The following is a 20,886-nucleotide window of genomic DNA, read 5'->3' as shown; positions in this document are numbered from 1 at the left end:
GGAATCCTAGCTATATAAGAATTTTGAGATTTAACGATAATGGCTGTTTGTTTGCAAGGTTGTTTTCAGGACAGACTGGTCCAAAAATGCAATACAAGGGACCAAGGGGAACCTACTTATGAAATTTGAGAAAGATCCATTCAGTACTTTGAGAAATAGAGATAACAAACTTCAATTGTCAAAATCCAAGATGGCGGTCTGTCGGCCATATTGTTTTTTCCAATTGATCTCAAAATGCAATAAGCATAACGAGGCACCAAGGGGAACATCCATATGAAATTTGAGAAAGATCCCTTCAGTACTTTCTCAGAATTAGCGATAACAAACTTCAATTGTCAAAATCCAAGATGGCTGCCTGTCGGCCATGTTATTTTCAGATTGGCCTCAAAATGCAATATGCATAACGAGGCACCAAGGGAAACTTACATATAAAATTTGAGAAAGATCCCTTAAAAACTTTCTCAGAAATAGCGATAACAAACTTCAATTGTCAAAATCCAAGATGACTGCCTGTCGACCATGTTGTTTTCAGATTGGTCTCAAAACGCAATATGCATAACTAGGCACCAAGGGAAACTTACATATGAAATTTCAGAAAGATCCCTTAAATACTTTCTCAGAAATAGTGATAACAAACTTCAATTGTCAAAATCCAAGATGGCTGCCTGTCGGCCATGTTGTTTTCAGATTGGTCTAAAAACGCAATATGCATAACTAGGCACCAAGGGGAACCTACATATGAAATTTGAGAAAGATCCCTTCAGTACTTTCTTAGAAATAGCGATAACAAACTTCAATTGTCAAAATCCAAGATGGCTGCCTGTCGGCCATGTTGTTATCCGATTGGTCTCAAAACGCAATATGCATAACTAGGCACCAAGGGGAATCTTCATATGAAAATTGAGAAAGATGCCTTTAGTACTTTCTCAGAAATAGCGATAACAAACTTCAATTGTCAAAATCCAAGATGGCTGCCTATCGGCCATGTTGTTTTCCGATTGGTCTCAAAACGCAATATGTATAACTAGGCACCCAGGGGAACCTACATATGAAATTTGAGAAAGATCCCTTCAGTGCTTTCTGAGAAATAGCGATAACAAGAATTGTTTACGGACGGACGGAGGGACGGACGGACCACGGACGCAGGGCGATTTGAATAACCCACCATCTGATGATGGTGGGCTAAAAATGTCTAGAAGGCCTGCATCGCTCACCAATCATGTCATTCAAGTTGTATATAACAATGAGAAATTCTAAATTAGAATTAAGTGCAAGGCAAAAATAATAGAAATTATCTTTTGGTGTCTGCAGCACTGTTCATGTTAAGCACAGGACAAGTTGTTGTTTGGATAATCTTTTTTAATTTGATCTCTTAACAGTGACCTTGACATAACTGATCAAGATGTTACACAGAACATTATACTCTCTGGAGTTAATATGTACCAGTTTAAACTTTGATTGATATATGCATTAAATGAACAAGTTAAGTCGGTGATAATTATATGTTATTTCTCCAGATTTAAAACAACCTCAAACTAACATGGACAATGAGTCAATTTGAAAGTGGTCCATGATAGACACACTATTGTATGTGTCAATCTCCTGACAAGTATGAGGCCTTGTTCCAATGAGACAAAGATATATATAGTCATTAGGATTCAGACAGATATATATAGCCATTAGGATTCAGACAGATTTATATAGTCATCAGGATTCAGACATAGATATATATAGTCATTAGGATTCAGACATAGATATATATATAGTCATTAGGATTCAGACATAGATATATATAGCCATTAGGATTCAGACATAGATATATATAGTCATTAGGATTCAGACAGATATATATAGCCATTAGGATTCAGACAGATTTATATAGTCATTAGGATTCAGACATAGATATATATAGTCATTAGGATTCAGACATATATATATATAGTCATTAGGATTCAGACAGATATATATAGTCATTAGGATTCAGACATAGATATATATATAGTCATAAGGATTCAGACATATATATAACCATTAGGATTCAGACATAGATATATATAGTCATTAGGATTCAGACAGATATATATAACCATTAGGATTCAGACATAGATATATATAGTCATTAGGATTCAGACATAGATATATAAAGTCATTAGGATTCAGACATAGATGTATATAGCCATTAGGATTCAGACATAGATATATAGTCATTAGGATTCAGACATAGATATATATATATAGTCATTAGGATTCAGACATATATATAGCCATTAGGATTCAGACAGATATATATAGCCATTAGGATTCAGACATAGATGTATATAGTCATTAGGATTCAGACAGATATATATAGCCATTAGGATTCAGACAGATATATATAGAGTCATTAGGATTCAGACATAGATATATATAGCCATTAGGATACAGACATAGATATATATAGTCATTAGGATTCAGACAGATATATACAGCCATTAGGATTCAGACAGATATATATAGTCATTAGGATTCAGACATAGATGTATATAGCCATTAGGATTCAGACAGATTTATATAGTCATTAGGATTCAGACATAGATATATATAGTCATTAGGATTCAGACAGATATATACAGCCATTAGGATTCAGACATAGATATATATAGCCATTAGGATTCAGACATAGATATATATAGTCATTAGGATTCAGACATATATATATATAGTCATTAGGATTCAGACAGATATATATAACAATTAGGATTCAGACATAGATATATATAGTCATTAGGATTCAGACATAGATATATATATAGTCATTAGGATTCAGACATATATATAGCCATTAGGATTCAGACATAGATATATATAGCCATTAGGATTCAGACATATATATAGCCATTAGGATTCAGACATAGATATATATAGCCATTAGGATTCAGACAGATATATATAGCCATTAGGATACAGATATATATATATATAGTTATTAGGATTCAGACATAGATATATATAGTCATTAGGATTCAGACATAGATGTATATAGCCATTAGGATTCAGACATAGATATATAGTCATTAGGATTCAGACATAGATATATATATATAGTCATTAGGATTCAGACATATATATAGCCATTAGGATTCAGACAGATATATATAGTCATTAGGATTCAGACATAGATATATATAGTCATTAGGATTCAGACAGATATATATAGCCATCAGGATTCAGACAGATATATATAGAGTCATTAGGATTCAGACATAGATATATATAGCCATTAGGATACAGACATAGATATATATAGTCATTAGGTTTCAGACAGATATACAGCCATTAGGATTCAGACAGATATATATAGTCATTAGGATTCAGACATAGATGTATATAGCCATTAGGATTCAGACAGATTTATATAGTCATTAGGATTCAGACATAGATATATATAGTCATTAGGATTCAGACAGATATATACAGCCATTAGGATTCAGACATAGATATATATAGCCATTAGGATTCAGACATAGATATATATATATAGCCATTAGGATTCAGACATAGATATATATTTAGCCATTAGGATTCAGACATATATATAGTCATTAGGATTCAGACATAGATATATATAGCCATTAGGATTCAGACATAGATATATATATATAGTCATTAGGATTCAGACAGATATATATATAGCCATTAGGATACATGTACAGACATAGATATATATAGTCATTAGGATTCAGACAGATATATATAGTCATTAGGATTCAGACAGATATATATAGCCATTAGGATTCAGACATAGATATATATATCTAGCCATTAGGATTCAGACAGATATATATAGCCATTAGGATTCAGACATAGATATATATAGTCATTAGGATTCAGACATAGATATATATAGCCATTAGGATTCAGACATAGATATATATATATAGCCATTAGGATTCAGACATAGATATATATAGTCATTAGGATTCAGACATAGATATATATAGCCATTAGGATTCAAACATAGATATATATATATAGCCATTAGGATTCAGACAGATATATATAGCCATTAGGATACAGACATAGATATATATAGTCATTAGGATTCAGACAGATATATATATAGTCATTAGGATTCAGACATAGATATATATATATATATAGCCATTAGGATTCAGACAGATATATATAGCCATTAGGATTCATACATAGATATATATATATAGCCATTAGGATTCAGACAGATATATATAGCCATTAGGATACAGACATACATATATATAACCATTAGGATACAGACATAGATATATATAGTCATTAGGATTCAGACATAGATATATATAGCCATTAGGATTCAGACATAGATATTGGTTTGGTTTGGTTTGTTTTTGTTTAACGTCCTATTAATAGCCAGGGTCATTTAAGGACGTGCCAGGTTTGGAGGTGGAGGAAAGCCAGAGTACCCCGAGAAAAACCACCGGCCTACGGTCAGTACCTGGCAACTGCCCCACGTAGGTTTCGAACTCGCAACCCAGAGGTGGAAGGCTAGCGTTAAAGTGTCGGGACACCTTAACCACTCCGCCACCGCGGCCCCCCAGACATAGATATATATAGCCATTAGGATTCAGACATATGCCAATATTCTGAGGGAAACCCACAGTCCTGGTCTATGCCTTTCATTCATTTTTCAGGTTCAGGATATGAGAATGCAGTCTTGATAAATATATGAGTATCATGAGATAATCCTAAAGTAAAAGATGGCTGTATTGTAGATGTGTTTTGGTTCTCACTTTTCCAAATTAATATGATATTGCAACAGTTTTTCAAGTATTTTCTGAAAAAAAGCAAGATTATTTGCTTTTCCAATCAGTCTCAAAATCAACATGCAAACAAAGAATCAAGGAAAACCTCCATACGAAATCTGAAAAGATCCCTAAAATCAATCATTTTTTGAGAAACAAGCATTCTGTGAGTATTGCTAAACCAATACATGTCCCCTACCGGCACCCTCAAGTTAAAACTTTAGCCAAATTTGAGTAAAAAAGTTTAGCCAAAATGAAATGTTTGATGGAATTGCACTGTTCATTCAATCCAATGGAGATGCCAGTAGGTTACACCTATACATTGATTCATTAATACTCACAATTAAAAAGCAGCATCCTAATACCATTATTAAGTGAATGGAGAGCCATTACAAAACTTTAACCTCAAGAATAAAGAGAAAACAGTAAAGTCCATAATATGGAAAAAAATGAAAAAAATGAAAATAATTTTTTCATTTTTAACTGTACAAAAGTAATGCCACACACCCAAAGAACCTCTATGCAAATAATCAGCATCCTAATACCATTATTAAGTGAATGGTGTGCCATTATAAAACTTTAACCAAAACTTTAACCGGAAGGACAGACTGACGGAGGGACGCAGGCAAAATCTATAGTCCCCCCGGTTTCACCAGTAGGGGTCTAATAACTAATAGCATATGTGTGAAATTGCATTAACAAACTTTCAATATCATCATGACTGCATGTTGGCATCTTTCAATCTCAAAGGTGAAAAAAAATTCTCTTCCAGTCTCAAACTGATTATACACAACAACATACCAAAGCATACATATTAAATTTGAGAAAGATCTCTCCATTTCTTTATGAGAATTCGAAGTAGAGATAAAAAATTACTGCCAAAATACCAGATGATTGCTTTTTGGCCATTCTTTTGTCAGTCTCCAAAATGAAATATGGACAAGGGGCTAAGGGATTCTATATGTGATATTTAAGAATGATCAATACGGAAATTTCTGAGAAATAGCAATATCTTTAAAAGTCAAAATCCTAGATACATGTAGTCAACATTTGGTTATTTCCCAAAACCTGGCACAAATTGCACATGCTTAAAATGACCCCCAAAACCTGGCACAAATTGCACATGCTTAAAATGACCCCACATGAAATGTATCGGAAAACTGCACAATTTGATCAATGGCAATGACAAATTCTGTCAAAATCCTCCTATCAACCTTTAAGTATTTTTTATCACCCCTGAAACAGAATATTTGTATACCTTGTACACAGCTAGCCTAGAGTAAATGAGGAAAGATAGATGGATAGATTGTCAACAAACTGACAACATACCACAAAGGGCAATTTAATTTAAAACACAGCTGATGGACTACAATATTAATCTAATATGTACTTGAAAACAGAAAATTTAATAATTGAATTACTTTGTAAATGAAGTTTTTTGGGGTAAAAGGTCAGGATAATTTTAGCAAGTATTTTTGTAATGTACAAGTGTAACAAGTGGTTCTTTATGTAATCAGTAATACAGACGCTATGTGACTTGGTGACAAGCAGCAGGAAGTTCTGTGATGTACATAACAAGCTGGTGCTCCTACACACATGACAAACGAGTCCAGTTCCACACCAGATTATGGAATAATCAATAAATTAGAGGGTGAGTATGAACACAGTGTTGGAAAACCAAAGCTACTACATTATCCTGTACCTGTGTAGGTGGTGTTGTAGCTGCCTTCACTGTCACAGAGTGAATGGATGGACCTGCAATAAAAACACAAATTGTGAAAGATATATCTAGAAATTCAGATTCATGTATTTGTTATTAAGGAGTGTTTGAAGAAATTATGTAACTGGCTAAATCTCAACTGTTGCATCAAACTAGGAAGTGACTAATCTTCTTTGGCATGAAGCGATAACAATCCCTTATATTAGAACCGAAATGCGATCATTGTACACGTATCACTCACACAGAACCTTCTGGACCTAAACATGTTAAGATGTTCTAAATTACTATCATTACTAAATCATGATCAGTTTAAACTGAAATCTGATGTCATCATATTGCTTATCCTTAGGTTTATATATTATACAAGTTTTACAGATCAGCAAGCTCACTACAGAAAAATGTATTTATTTGTCAAATGAGATGTCCAATTTTGTTACATGGCTTGCTGTTGATCATTATACTGTATTTAACAATTAAGTGAAGCATGAAACTTCATTATTCAATGGTAGTATCTTATATTCTTCATTACATATGAAACATAATTAAAAGTCATCTCATGCAGAAACCAACCAACAAATATTTTATGCATGATTTTTTTTATGTAACTGAAATAAAAATGTTAATATGATTTAGGATACCCCTTGTTCTGCCAGAAAACCAAGATATCTTGTCAATCAAAAAGGAAGCAAAATTGAACTTACAGTAGGATTCTGAGACAATGCTGAGGCTGTGAGGATGAAACTGTGCTGTATCCTGTTGAATCGATGGAGCAACCTCAAACAAGGACAGTGCCTGATCCACAGGAGTGAATGCCTGCAAGTCAACACCTTGCAGCATCTTTGCTATGACTGGCCTGTGACTCCTGCTGCTGGTGATATCAGTGTTCAAAACAGTATCAGTGGAGGTGTTTTTAGATTCTGAAGTCTGACACAGCACAGGATGGCAGATTGATTGTACTGTAGATGTAGTCTTACACAGATCTTTTGTCACACCAGGTTTCTTGGTACCTTCATACTGCACAGGTGTGCTTTGACCAACAGATGGAATTCGCTGGTCACTTGATTGCACTTGATGGCCATCCAAATTAACCTGATGTTTCCTCAAATGAACTTGCTGACTGTCCAAATCTACCTGCTGACTTTCTGCTCCACCTGACACTCCCTGTTTATCTTTGGATTGCTGAGCAAGCTGACTTATCAAGCTGGTCAATTTTGAGTGATCAGTCCTCCCACTGGTGGAATTGTGCAATGTTATACCACGTGACTGGGTAATATACTTCAGGAGTTGCTGTAACTGGTCGGAGTTTATCTTCCCTGATTTACACAACAGCTTGGCAGTGTTTATAACACTAGTGGATACCTGTTCTGTGAATAAATATAAACAAGTGAAGACTCTTGACCAAAAAAAATTTCCAGGAGCGATCTTGGCGCCCACCATTTGAATGAACTTTATTGGGTTCTATGTAAGACTGATCTTTTCTCTACTTTTTCATTCTTTCCTCTTTTCTCATTAATAATTTGATAACAAGGAAAACTTTCATATGAAATTTATCAAAGATCTACGAGGAATTTTCTGAGTAGTAACAAATCCAATTGAAACCTACTTATCAAGTTTGATAAATATCTTTTCAGTACTTCTCAAGGAATAGCAATAACAAGGATTGATTAAGTATGGACGACATATCAAAGGCTACAGACATTAAGGGGCAATTTGAATAGCCAACCATCTTATGACATCACCCCTGTACCTCACAGTCACACCTGTACATCACAGTCACACCTGTACCTCACAATCACACCTGTACCTCACAGTCACCACTGTATCTCACACCACAGGTGTACCTCTTATCACACCTGTACCTCACATCACACCTGTACATCACATCACCCCTGTACCTCCTATCACACCTGTACCTCCTATCACACCTGTACCTCACATCACACCTGTACCTCACATCACCCCTGTACCTCACATCACACCTGTACCTCACATCCCACCTGTACCTCACATCCCACCTGTACCTCACATCACACCTGTACCTCACATCCCATCTGTACCTCACATCACACCTGTACCTCACATCCCACCTGTACCTCACATCCCACCTGTACCTCACATCACACCTGTACCTCACATCCCACCTGTACCTCACATCACCCCTGTACCTCATATCACCCCTGTACCTCACATCACACCTGTACCTCACATCACACCTGTTCCTCACATCACACCTGTACCTCACATCCCATCTGTACCTCACATCACACCTGTACCTCACATCACACCTGTACCTCACATCCCATCTGTACCTCACATCACACCTGTACCTCACATCCCACCTGTACCTCACATCCCACCTGTACCTCACATCACACCTGTACCTCACATCCCACCTGTACCTCACATCACCCCTGTACCTCATATCACACCTGTACCTCACATCACACCTGTACCTCACATCACCCCTGTACCTCACATCACACCTGTACCTCACATCACCCCTGTACCTCACATCACACCTGTACCTCACATCACACTTGTACCTCACATCACAACTGTATCTCACACCACAGTTGTATCTCACATCACCCCTGTACCTCACATCACACCTGTACCTCACATCACCCCTGTACCTCACATCACACCTGTACCTCAAATCACACCTGTACCTCACATCACACCTGTACCTCACATCACACCTGTACCTCACATCACACCTGTATCTCACATCACACCTGTACCTCACATCACCCCTGTACCTCACATCCCACCTGTACCTCACATCACCCCTGTACCTCACATCACACCTGTACCTCACATCACACCTGTACCTCACATCACCCCTGTACCTCACATCACACCTGTACCTCACATCACACCTGTTCCCCACATCACCCCTGTACCTCACATCACACCTGTACCTCACATCACACCTGTACCTCACATCACCCCTGTACCTCACATCACACCTGTACCTCACATCACACCTGTATCTCACATCACACCTGTACCTCACATCACCCCTGTACCTCACATCACACCTGTACCTCACATCACACCTGTACCTCCGATCACACCTGTACCTCACATCACACCTGTACCTCACATCACCCCTGTACCTCACATCACACCTGTACCTCACATCACACGTGTACCTCACTTCACACCTGTACCTCACATCACACCTGTACCTCACATCACACGTGTTCCTTACTTCACACCTGTATCTCACATCACACCTGTACATCACATCACACATGTACCTCACATCACACCTGTACCTCATATCACATCTGTACCTCACATCACACCTGTACCTCACATCACACCTGTACCTCATATCACACCTGTACCTCACATCACACCTGTACCTCATATCACACCTGTACCTCACATCACCCCTGTACCTCACATCACACCTGTACCTCACATCACACGTGTACCTCACTTCACACCTGTACCTCACATCACACCTGTACCTCACATCACACGTGTTCCTTACTTCACACCTGTATCTCACATCACACCTGTACCTCACATCACACCTGTACCTCACTTCACACCTGTACCTCACATCACACCTGTACATCACATCACACATGTACCTCACATCACACCTGTACCTCATATCACATCTGTACCTCACATCACACCTGTACCTCACATCACACCTGTACCTCATATCACACCTGTACCTCACATCACACCTGTACCTCATATCACACCTGACATCACATCACACCTGTACCTCACATCACACCTGTACCTCATATCACACCTGTACCTCACATCACACCTGTACCTCATATCACACCTGACATCACATCACACCTGTACATCACATCATACCTGTGTAATTAAGAAATAACATATGCATCACATCAAACACATTAAAAAAAGTTAATGGTGTGACCAAGATTCAAACCCACAACCTCTCACATATAATTTACAGGGGAACCTAGTTCTGCTAACACCTCCCTATTTTGATGTCTTTGCCTATGAAGGTAAAAACATTTACACCCATATAAGATTATATCTTTATCAAACAAAGACACAACATTTGCACCCATATAAGATTATATCTTTATCAAAGAAAGACACAACATTTACACCCATATAATATTATATCTTTATCAAAGAAAGACACAACATTTACACCCATATAAGATTATATCTTTATCAAACAAAGACACAACATTTGCACCCATATAAGATTATATCTTTATCAAGCAAAGACACAACATTTACACCCATATAAGATTATATCTTTATCAAACAAAGCTGCTTGTAAGTTACCGGCACAACTAGTGCTGTAACACGGAAAGTGTGGTCAAGATCAATGATTATTTTTAATCCAGTGTCACTAGATGATTATTTAACATTTAGGTCAACCACTGGTGTATCCGACCTCAGTCAATATGACATGTAAGGGTTACCAGTACCTATTAGATTTTGACTCGAGTCTATAGGTTATTGAGTTAGAACACTGGTATTTTACACATACTTCTGTTCTGTGATTAGTTCTGCATTTCTTTTCAGTAGAGTCATATATAGCTACTATTATAAAACATTTCATAATTCATCTTATGTTACATAAATACACTATTTATACTTATACACATATACATATTGTATATGTTGTACACTATTTATACTTATACACAGGCATATGTTGTACATTATTTATACTGTATACACAGGCATATGTTGTACACTATTTATACTTATACACAGGTATAATTATGTTGTACACTATACTTATACACAGGCATATGTTGTACACTATTTATACTGTATACACAGGTATATGTTGTACACTATTTATACATATACACAGGCATATGTTGTACACTATTGATACTGTATACACAGGAATATGTTGTACACTATTTATACTTATACACAGGCATATGTTGTACACTATTTATACTGTATACACAGGTATATGTTGTACACTATACTTATACACAGGTATATGTTGTACACTATTTATACTGTATACACAGGTATATGTTGTACACTATACTTATACACAGGTATATGTTGTACACTATTTATACTGTATACACAGGTATATGTTGTACACTATACTTATACACAGGTATATGTTGTACACTATTTATACTGTATACACAGGCATATGTTGTACACTATTTATACTGTATACACAGGCATATGTTGTACACTATTTATACTTATACACAGGTATATGTTGTACACTACTTATACTTATACACAGGCATATGTTGCACACTGTTTAGTTATACACAGGAATATGCTGTACACTAATATTTATACTGTATACACAGACATATGTTGTACACTATTTATACTGTATACACAGGCATATGTTGTACACTATTTATACTTATACACAGGTATAATTATGTTGTACACTATACTTATACACAGGCATATGTTGTACACTATTTATACTGTATACACAGGTATATGTTGTACACTATTTATACATATACACAGGCATATGTTGTACACTATTGATACTGTATACACAGGAATATGTTGTACACTATTTATACTTATACACAGGCATATGTTGTACACTATTTATACTGTATACACAGGTATATGTTGTACACTATACTTATACACAGGTATATGTTGTACACTATACTTATACACAGGTATATGTTGTACACTATTTATACTGTATACACAGGTATATGTTGTACACTATTTATACTGTATACACAGGCATATGTTGTACACTATTTATACTTATACACAGGTATATGTTGTACACTATTTATACTGTATACACAGGCATATGTTGTACACTATTTATACTTATACACAGGTATATGGTGTACACTATTTATACTTATACACAGGTATATGTTGTACACTACTTATACTTATACACAGGCATATGTTGCACACTGTTTAGTTATACACAGGAATATGCTGTACACTAATATTTATACTGTATACACAGACATATGTTGTACACTATTTATACTTATACACAGGTATATGTTGTACACTATTTACACCTGTGCCACTTACCTTTTCTATCTGTTATACTCTGAACAATGCTTACAAATGCAGACTTTCAGTAACTCTATCCAACTAGCAAGAAAAGTCCTGTATTTAATTACATAAAAATTGATCTGATTCTACCACTCGGATAAATCATACTGTTCGTTGCAGAGTTCCATTGCCATGGTTACCAAGCACCAGATCAGGAGACTTAATCTCAGCAGGCCTACACAATGGTTTGAAGATTCATCACACTTCTATTGTCTGTGATGATGTGTTTTTTGATCAATAGCTGAAGCAGCTGGCCTTCAAAGATGTTTAACAATATACATATATATATATAAGAAGTGGTTTTGATAAATTACGTATACATGTATCTGAAGCAGTTTTGTTAACTTTCAACAGCTTTTATAATCACAGCATGTTGAAGCTTCAGTACAAAATTACCTTATTTATCCTGTAATAAGCCCAGCCTCAGATTCAATACATCAGCTTAATTCAGAGCTTACTGCTGGACAACGAAATAGCATCTAATAGCATTTTTCCTCAGTTATGATGGACATCACATGGATAAAAATTACTAATAGTTATAAAGGTGTCAGGTAGATATGGTCTACTACTGGTATATAATTAGGAGTTCAAAATCACAGCTGAAAGTATGCCAGATCAGAAGAAAATCACATACCTATTAAGATCTAGTCCATGTTGAAGGGGCGGACCTCTTACAGAAACAATGAAATTTTGCCCACAAACCAATTCGACCAAAAATAGGTATTATTTGTAGCAACCTTGAGACAACACATGAGGTATGTTTAAGAAATTCAAAAGGTCCCGGGACCTGTGCTATGGTCTACTTACAGTGTTGCCCACCAGGTGTATGCAAGGGCTTTTATTAAAAAAGAATTATCAAAACAATGCTGTATGCTGTCAAGTGATCTTATTTTCCCAAAAATACAATTTTCTTAAAATTATGAGCTCAAATATGTAGATGAATATTGCACAATGAACATGTAACATTGTCTTAAAGACAAAAATTGTTCAAATTTTGGGCACATTTTTAGCTATGTCAATATTTTATGAAAGCAATATACCCACTTCCGGTTCTAGTACAACAAAAATATTTTTCTAGTATTTGGCATATCATGTTGAGTTCCACAATTTCAGGAACTGGCAAATTCTTCTTATCAAAACAACAAATTGCAGGAAGCCTTATTTATGGGAAAATCCTTTAACATAAATTGGGATATTTTAGTGTCAGGAAATTTTGATGTTTTTTTTTTTTTTGCCTTTTAAAACCGACAACCTTATAATTTGTTGTGTTTAGTTTTGGGACCAAATAAACCAAAATACAAGAAGCTAATGGGCCATTATCACTCTCCTGCTTCTAGAGCGACTTTGAAGTTGATCTGGGTTATTTATGTAGATGCTAAGCTGATTACCACTTTTTTCCAAATATCAGATTAGGCAAGGTTTATTCATGTAATAAATGATATTGAGAAATCATTGTAATTTGTTTCAATATTTGAACACATTCAACCAATGTGACCTTGAATGTAGGTCAAGGTCATTTATTTAAACAATTAGGTATCCCTTCACCCTAGCATGCTGCAGACTCAATATCAACTCCTGGCCACGGCACATGGTTATTGAGAAGAAGTCATTTAATGTTTTAGCCTATTGGACTCCTGTGACCTTAAATATAGGTCAAGATCTTTCATTTGAACAAACTTGCATTGGTAGCCAATTACTCCAGGATGCCACAGACCCACCTCCCTGGGCCTCTTTCTTATTGAGAAGAAGTCATTGAAACATTTTAGCATGTTTAATTATTTGACCACTGCCCTGTGATCTTGATTGTAGGCCATACTCATTCCTTTGACCAAATTTGGTAGCCCTTCAACCCAGCATGCCAAAGGGAAAAAATAAGGTGTCTTTGACTGATGGTTATTGAGAAAAAGTTGATGCTGAACAGATTATGACCGGACAGATGATGGCCAGACAGACATGCGGCACCACAGCATAAGTTCTATGTTCCTGTTTAATAATTAACAGATGTTGTGAAATAACTGAGTTCGGCAATCTCAATGACAAACATCAGTATTCTTATTCACACTTTTAACTTTTTCAAAGTCTTCATGAAAGTGTTACACCCACTTCCACTTCTTGTATGCCAAATTATTTTTTTAATCATTGAACCAACTTGACCTTATTTAGCTGTGTTTTAGGACAGTTGAATTGTAGCCCATAAGGACATAAACTGCAATATTATACCTCATTCATTTAAGTGCCTATTTGAGTCTAGTAGTTGCTCCGGTCCATATATAGTATATGGCCCGGAGTCAAGGGCCGAAGTCCTTGACTCCGGGCCGACGCTATATGAAAATGACGTCATAATACCAAGTTGACGTCGTCATATTATGACGTCATCATTTCAGACACTGAGCGAAATGGCGTCTGGCAGTGATAGATTTGCGTCCTTGGACGAAACCGAACTTGTTTCGATAACCGATGCGAAGGACTCCATCAATACCAAACAAAATATTCGGTATAATATAACAAATATTGCATGTCACTTCGGGCAATATGGGAGTTTATGGACTGGTCAGTCACCCAAATATATGTATATGGACCTCAGCTTCGCTTCGGTCCATATACATATATTTGGGTGACTGACCAGTCCATAAACTCCCATATTGCCCTCAGTGCCATGCAATATTTGTTAATTATACAAGATTATTGAAAGAATATATAATTTAATATGGAATGTATTATTCAGAGGTTCCCTTTACCATGGCCATCATGGTAAATGAAGCGTCTGGTTATTTTCTGTTTTATTGACCTTTTATTTCACCATATCTTCTTTCAATGCACCTCAAATTGTTCCACTGCTAAGGAAAACAACAAACAATTACGTTTTGGGCTCGGAAATTTGTGGGACAGGAAAAGAGAGGGTTCACTGTACCACAGTCATGCTTAAATTGAAGCCCCCACCTCACTAACACATCAAAATATTATTTGGAAAGATCTTTATCTTAAAACACAAACAGCGATTGAAGAAGCAAACAATTGACCCTTGATGACAATTTACTATTCACAACTTAAAGAAAGTGTAAAGCTGTACAAATCACATTTTTCTCAATAATAAACTATGATACAACAGGCAGTCTGAAGGACAGTGAGGTTTTAATCTAATAACCTTTCTGTCCCTTATTGCCCCGTCGGGCTCCATAATCAGCTTGACAAAGGAAACAGGTGTTTTCAAAAACATGCAATAATAGCTGTCTATGTTTATGACTAGCATCTTTCAAAATAACAGAAGCATAGAGACAAATTATCAGGATGGCAGCAATTTTTTTTTAGCACAGTCCAAATTTCTATTAGGACTATATATATGTCTATAGATCAAACAATCAATAATTTATTTGCTGGAAGCCATAATTGATTATGAAATCAATTAAAAATGACTATCTACGGTTGTAAAGACACTCTAATGTCATCAAAGCAGGTGGTTTTGTATTGAATCAAAGTAACTTGTGAATATGCTAGATACAGTTAGAAATGCATCAATTATACTTTCTACAGCTAGTGATATAAGTAGACAGAAACCTTATTCACTTAAACAGTATTAAAACACTAACTAACTTGTGTAAAATGTGAATTACTGTACTTAGAGCTTGCAGCATGGTAGAACAATAATTATTACATTTTATATTAAAATTATTTTTCATGTGTGATGTGATAAACAACAAGAGGCCCAGAGGGCCTGTATCGCTCACCTGGTTTCATGAGATATGAAACAAGAATGATGCTTAAGTTGACTTTTGGCGCGAACCTATAGGGATGCTACAACACAAATGTGAGTGATATTCATTGCTTAGTTTCAGAGAAGAACTTGTTTAGACGATTTGACCCCTTTTGAACCTGCCCTCTGCCCCCTTGGGGGTCAGCTCCTTCCTTTATGCAATTTTGAATCCCTATCCCAATAGGATGCTACCAGTGAAACCATTGCTAAGTTTCAGAGAATAAGTTGTTTAAATCAATTTAGCCAAATTGACCCCTTTTGGCCCCATCCCTCAGCCCCCTGGCCAACCGGGTCAACCACAACATTTTCATAAATTTGAATCCCCACCCCCAAATGTGAGTAATATCCATTGCTTAGTTTCAGAGAAGAAGTTGTTTAAACAAATCGACCAATTTTGGCCCGCCTCTCAGGCCCCTGGGGGGTCAGCCCCACCATTTGTACAATTTTGAATCCCCCCCCCCCCCCCACCATAGGGATGCTTTCAGCGATATCCATTGCTTAGTTTCAGAGGAGAAGTCGTTTATATCAATTCTTATGAAGAAGAAGTCAAATAAGTCAATTGTTGACGGACGGACGGACGGACGGACGGACGGACGACAGACGCCACGGTATGGCATAATAATGATAATCAATAATAAGTAAGTTGTATCCAACTGATTATCAATTAAAAAATTGTCTGCTGGTTCCCACATTAATGTCATCAGATATTGGTCACCTCTAATGAGTCTTAACTTCATTTAATTTGTAGATCATGCCTAATTCATCAGTGAATGTCAGGGGTCATATGACTTTCCATCAAGGACATATACAAGGTATAGACTAGTACTGTGATAAGATTTTCTAGATTGTCATATAGCTTTAAATTTCCCTTCAGGAGATATACAGTACCAGGTACAGATATAGGGATAAGTTTTTCTAGATTGTCATATGACTTTCCTTCCAGGAGATGTACAGTACCAGGTATAGATTGTGATAAGATTTTCTAGATTGTCATATGACTTTCCCTCCAGGAGATGTACAGTACCAGGTATAGATTGTGATAAGATTTTCTAGATTGTCATATGACTTTCCCTCCAGGAGAAGTACAGTACCAGGTATAGATAGTGATAAGATTTTCTAGATTGTCATATGACTTTCCCTCCAGGAGATGTACAGTACCAGGTATAGATTGTGATAAGATTTTCTAGATTGTCATATGACTTTCCCTCCAGGAGATGTACCAGGTATAGATAGTGATAAGATTTTCTAGATTGTCATATGGCTTTCCCTCCAGATGTACAGTACCAGGTATAGATTGTGATAAGATTTTCTAGATTGTCATATGACTTTCCCTCCAGATGTACAGTACCAGGTATAGATAGTGATAAGATTTTCTAGATTGTCATATGACTTTCCCTCCAGGAGATGTACAGTACCAGGTATATAGATTGTGATAAGATTTTCTAGATTGTCATATGACTATCCCTCCAGGAGAAGTACAGTACCAGGTATAGATTGTGATAAGATTTTCTAGATTGTCATATGACTTTCTCTCCAGGAGATGTACCAGGTATAAATTGTGATAAGATTTTCTAGATTGTCATATGACTTTCCCTCCAGGAGAAGTACAAATGTACAGTACCAGGTATAGATTGTGGTAAGATTTTCTAGATTGTCATATGACTTTCCCTCCAGCAGATGTACAGTACCAGGTATAGATAGTGATAAGATTTTCTAGATTGTCATATGGCTTTCCCTCCAGATGTACAGTACCAGGTATAGATAGTGATAAGATTTTCTAGATTGTCATATGACTTTCCCTCCAGGAGATGTACCAGGTATAGATTGTGATAAGATTTTCTAGATTGTCATATGACTTTTCCTCCAGGAGAAGTACAGTACCAGGTATAGATTGTGATAAGATTTTCTAGATTGTCATATGACTTTCCCTCCAGGAGATGTACAGTACCAGGTATATAGATTGTGATAAGATTTTCTAGATTGTCATATGACTTTCTCTCCAGGAGATGTACCAGGTATAAATTGTGATAAGATTTTCTAGATTGTCATATGACTTTCCCTCCAGGAGAAGTACAAATGTACAGTACCAGGTATAGATTGTGGTAAGATTTTCTAGATTGTCATATGACTTTCCCTCCAGCAGATGTACAGTACCAGGTATAGATAGTGATAAGATTTTCTAGATTGTCATATGGCTTTCCCTCCAGATGTACAGTACCAGGTATAGATAGTGATAAGATTTTCTAGATTGTCATATGACTTTCCCTCCAGGAGATGTACCAGGTATAGATTGTGATAAGATTTTCTAGATTGTCATATGACTTTTCCTCCAGGAGAAGTACAGTACCAGGTATAGATTGTGATAAGATTTTCTAGATTGTCATATGACTTTCCCTCCAGGAGATGTACAGTACCAGGTATATAGATTGTGATAAGATTTTCTAGATTGTCATATGACTTTCCCTCCAGATGTACAGTACCAGGTATAGATAGTGATAAGATTTTCTAGATTGTCATATGACTTTCCCTCCAGATGTACAGTACCAGGTATAGATAGTGATAAGATTTTCTAGATTGTCATATGACTTTCCCTCCAGGAGATGTACAGTACCAGGTATAGATTGTGATAAGATTTTCTAGATTGTCATATGACTTTCCCTCCAGGAGAAGTACAGTACCAGGTATAGATAGTGATAAGATTTTCTAGATTGTCATATGACTTTCCCTCCAGGAGATGTACAGTACCAGGTATAGATTGTGATAAGATTTTCTAGATTGTCATATGACTTTCCCTCCAGGAGATGTACCAGGTATAGATAGTGATAAGATTTTCTAGATTGTCATATGGCTTTCCCTCCAGATGTACAGTACCAGGTATAGATTGTGATAAGATTTTCTAGATTGTCATATGACTTTCCCTCCAGATGTACAGTACCAGGTATAGATAGTGATAAGATTTTCTAGATTGTCATATGACTTTCCCTCCAGGAGATGTACAGTACCAGGTATATAGATTGTGATAAGATTTTCTAGATTGTCATATGACTTTCCCTCCAGGAGAAGTACAGTACCAGGTATAGATTGTGATAAGATTTTCTAGATTGTCATATGACTTTCTCTCCAGGAGATGTACCAGGTATAAATTGTGATAAGATTTTCTAGATTGTCATATGACTTTCCCTCCAGGAGAAGTACAAATGTACAGTACCAGGTATAGATTGTGGTAAGATTTTCTAGATTGTCATATGACTTTCCCTCCAGCAGATGTACAGTACCAGGTATAGATAGTGATAAGATTTTCTAGATTGTCATATGACTTTCCCTCCAGGAGATGTACCAGGTATAGATTGTGATAAGATTTTCTAGATTGTCATATGACTTTTCCTCCAGGAGAAGTACAGTACCAGGTATAGATTGTGATAAGATTTTCTAGATTGTCATATGACTTTCCCTCCAGGAGATGTACAGTACCAGGTATATAGATTGTGATAAGATTTTCTAGATTGTCATATGACTTTCTCTCCAGATGTACAGTACCAGGTATAGATAGTGATAAGATTTTCTAGATTGTCATATGACTTTCCCTCCAGATGTACAGTACCAGGTATAGATAGTGATAAGATTTTCTAGATTGTCATATGACTTTCCCTCCAGGAGATGTACAGTACAAGGTATAGATTGTGATAAGATTTTCTAGATTGTCATATGACTTTCCCTCCAGGAGAAGTACAGTACCAGGTATAGATAGTGATAAGATTTTCTAGATTGTCATATGACTTTCCGTCCAGGAGATGTACAGTACCAGGTATAGATTGTGATAAGATTTTCTAGATTGTCATATGACTTTCCCTCCAGGAGAAGTACAGTACCAGGTATAGATAGTGATAAGATTTTCTAGATTGTCATATGACTTTCCCTCCAGGAGAAGTACAGTACCAGGTATAGATAGTGATAAGATTTTCTAGATTGTCATATGACTTTCCCTCCAGGAGAAGTACAGTACCAGGTATAGATTGTGATAAGATTTTCTAGATTGTCATATGACTTTCCCTCCAGATGTACAGTACCAGGTATAGATAGTGATAAGATTCTCTAGATTGTCATATGGCTTTCCCTCCAGAAGTACAGTACCAGGTATAGATTGTGATAAGATTTTCTAGATTGTCATATGACTTTCCCTCCAGATGTACAGTACCAGGTATAGATTGTGATAAGATTTCTAGATTGTCATACGACTTTCCCTCCAGATGTACAGTACCAGGTATAGATAGTGATAAGATTCTCTAGATTGTCATATGGCTTTCCCTCCAGAAGTACAGTACCAGGTATAGATTGTGATAAGATTTTCTAGATTGTCATACGACTTTCCCTCCAGGAGAAGTACAGTACCAGGTATAGATTGTGATAAGATTTTCTAGATTGTCATATGACTTTCCTTCCAGATGTACAGTACCAGGTATAGATAGTGATAAGATTTTCTAGATTGTCATATGGCTTTCCCTCCAGATGTACAGTACCAGGTATAGATAGTGATAAGATTTTCTAGATTGTCATATGGCTTTCCCTCCAGAAGTACAGTACCAGGT

At 36.3% G+C, this 20,886-nt stretch overlaps 1 protein-coding gene across 1 annotated transcript in view; it reads right to left on the bottom strand.

The window, feature by feature from the left end:
• LOC117324019 overlaps positions 1-20,886 on the bottom strand; it is a 35,219-nt gene that overhangs the window by 3,511 nt on the left and 10,822 nt on the right. The window contains exons 4-5 of the mRNA XM_033879614.1: positions 7,200-7,862; positions 6,481-6,533 (exon numbers count right to left, since the gene is read on the bottom strand). Coding sequence (XP_033735505.1) covers positions 6,481-6,533; positions 7,200-7,862 — 716 coding nt within the window. The remainder of the gene's footprint in view (positions 1-6,480; positions 6,534-7,199; positions 7,863-20,886) is intronic.

This window comes from Pecten maximus, chromosome 3 (genome assembly GCF_902652985.1).
Source record: "Pecten maximus chromosome 3, xPecMax1.1, whole genome shotgun sequence".
NCBI classification, from domain to species: Eukaryota; Metazoa; Mollusca; class Bivalvia; order Pectinida; family Pectinidae; genus Pecten; species Pecten maximus.
This window is presented reverse-complemented; position numbering and strand designations above follow the sequence as displayed.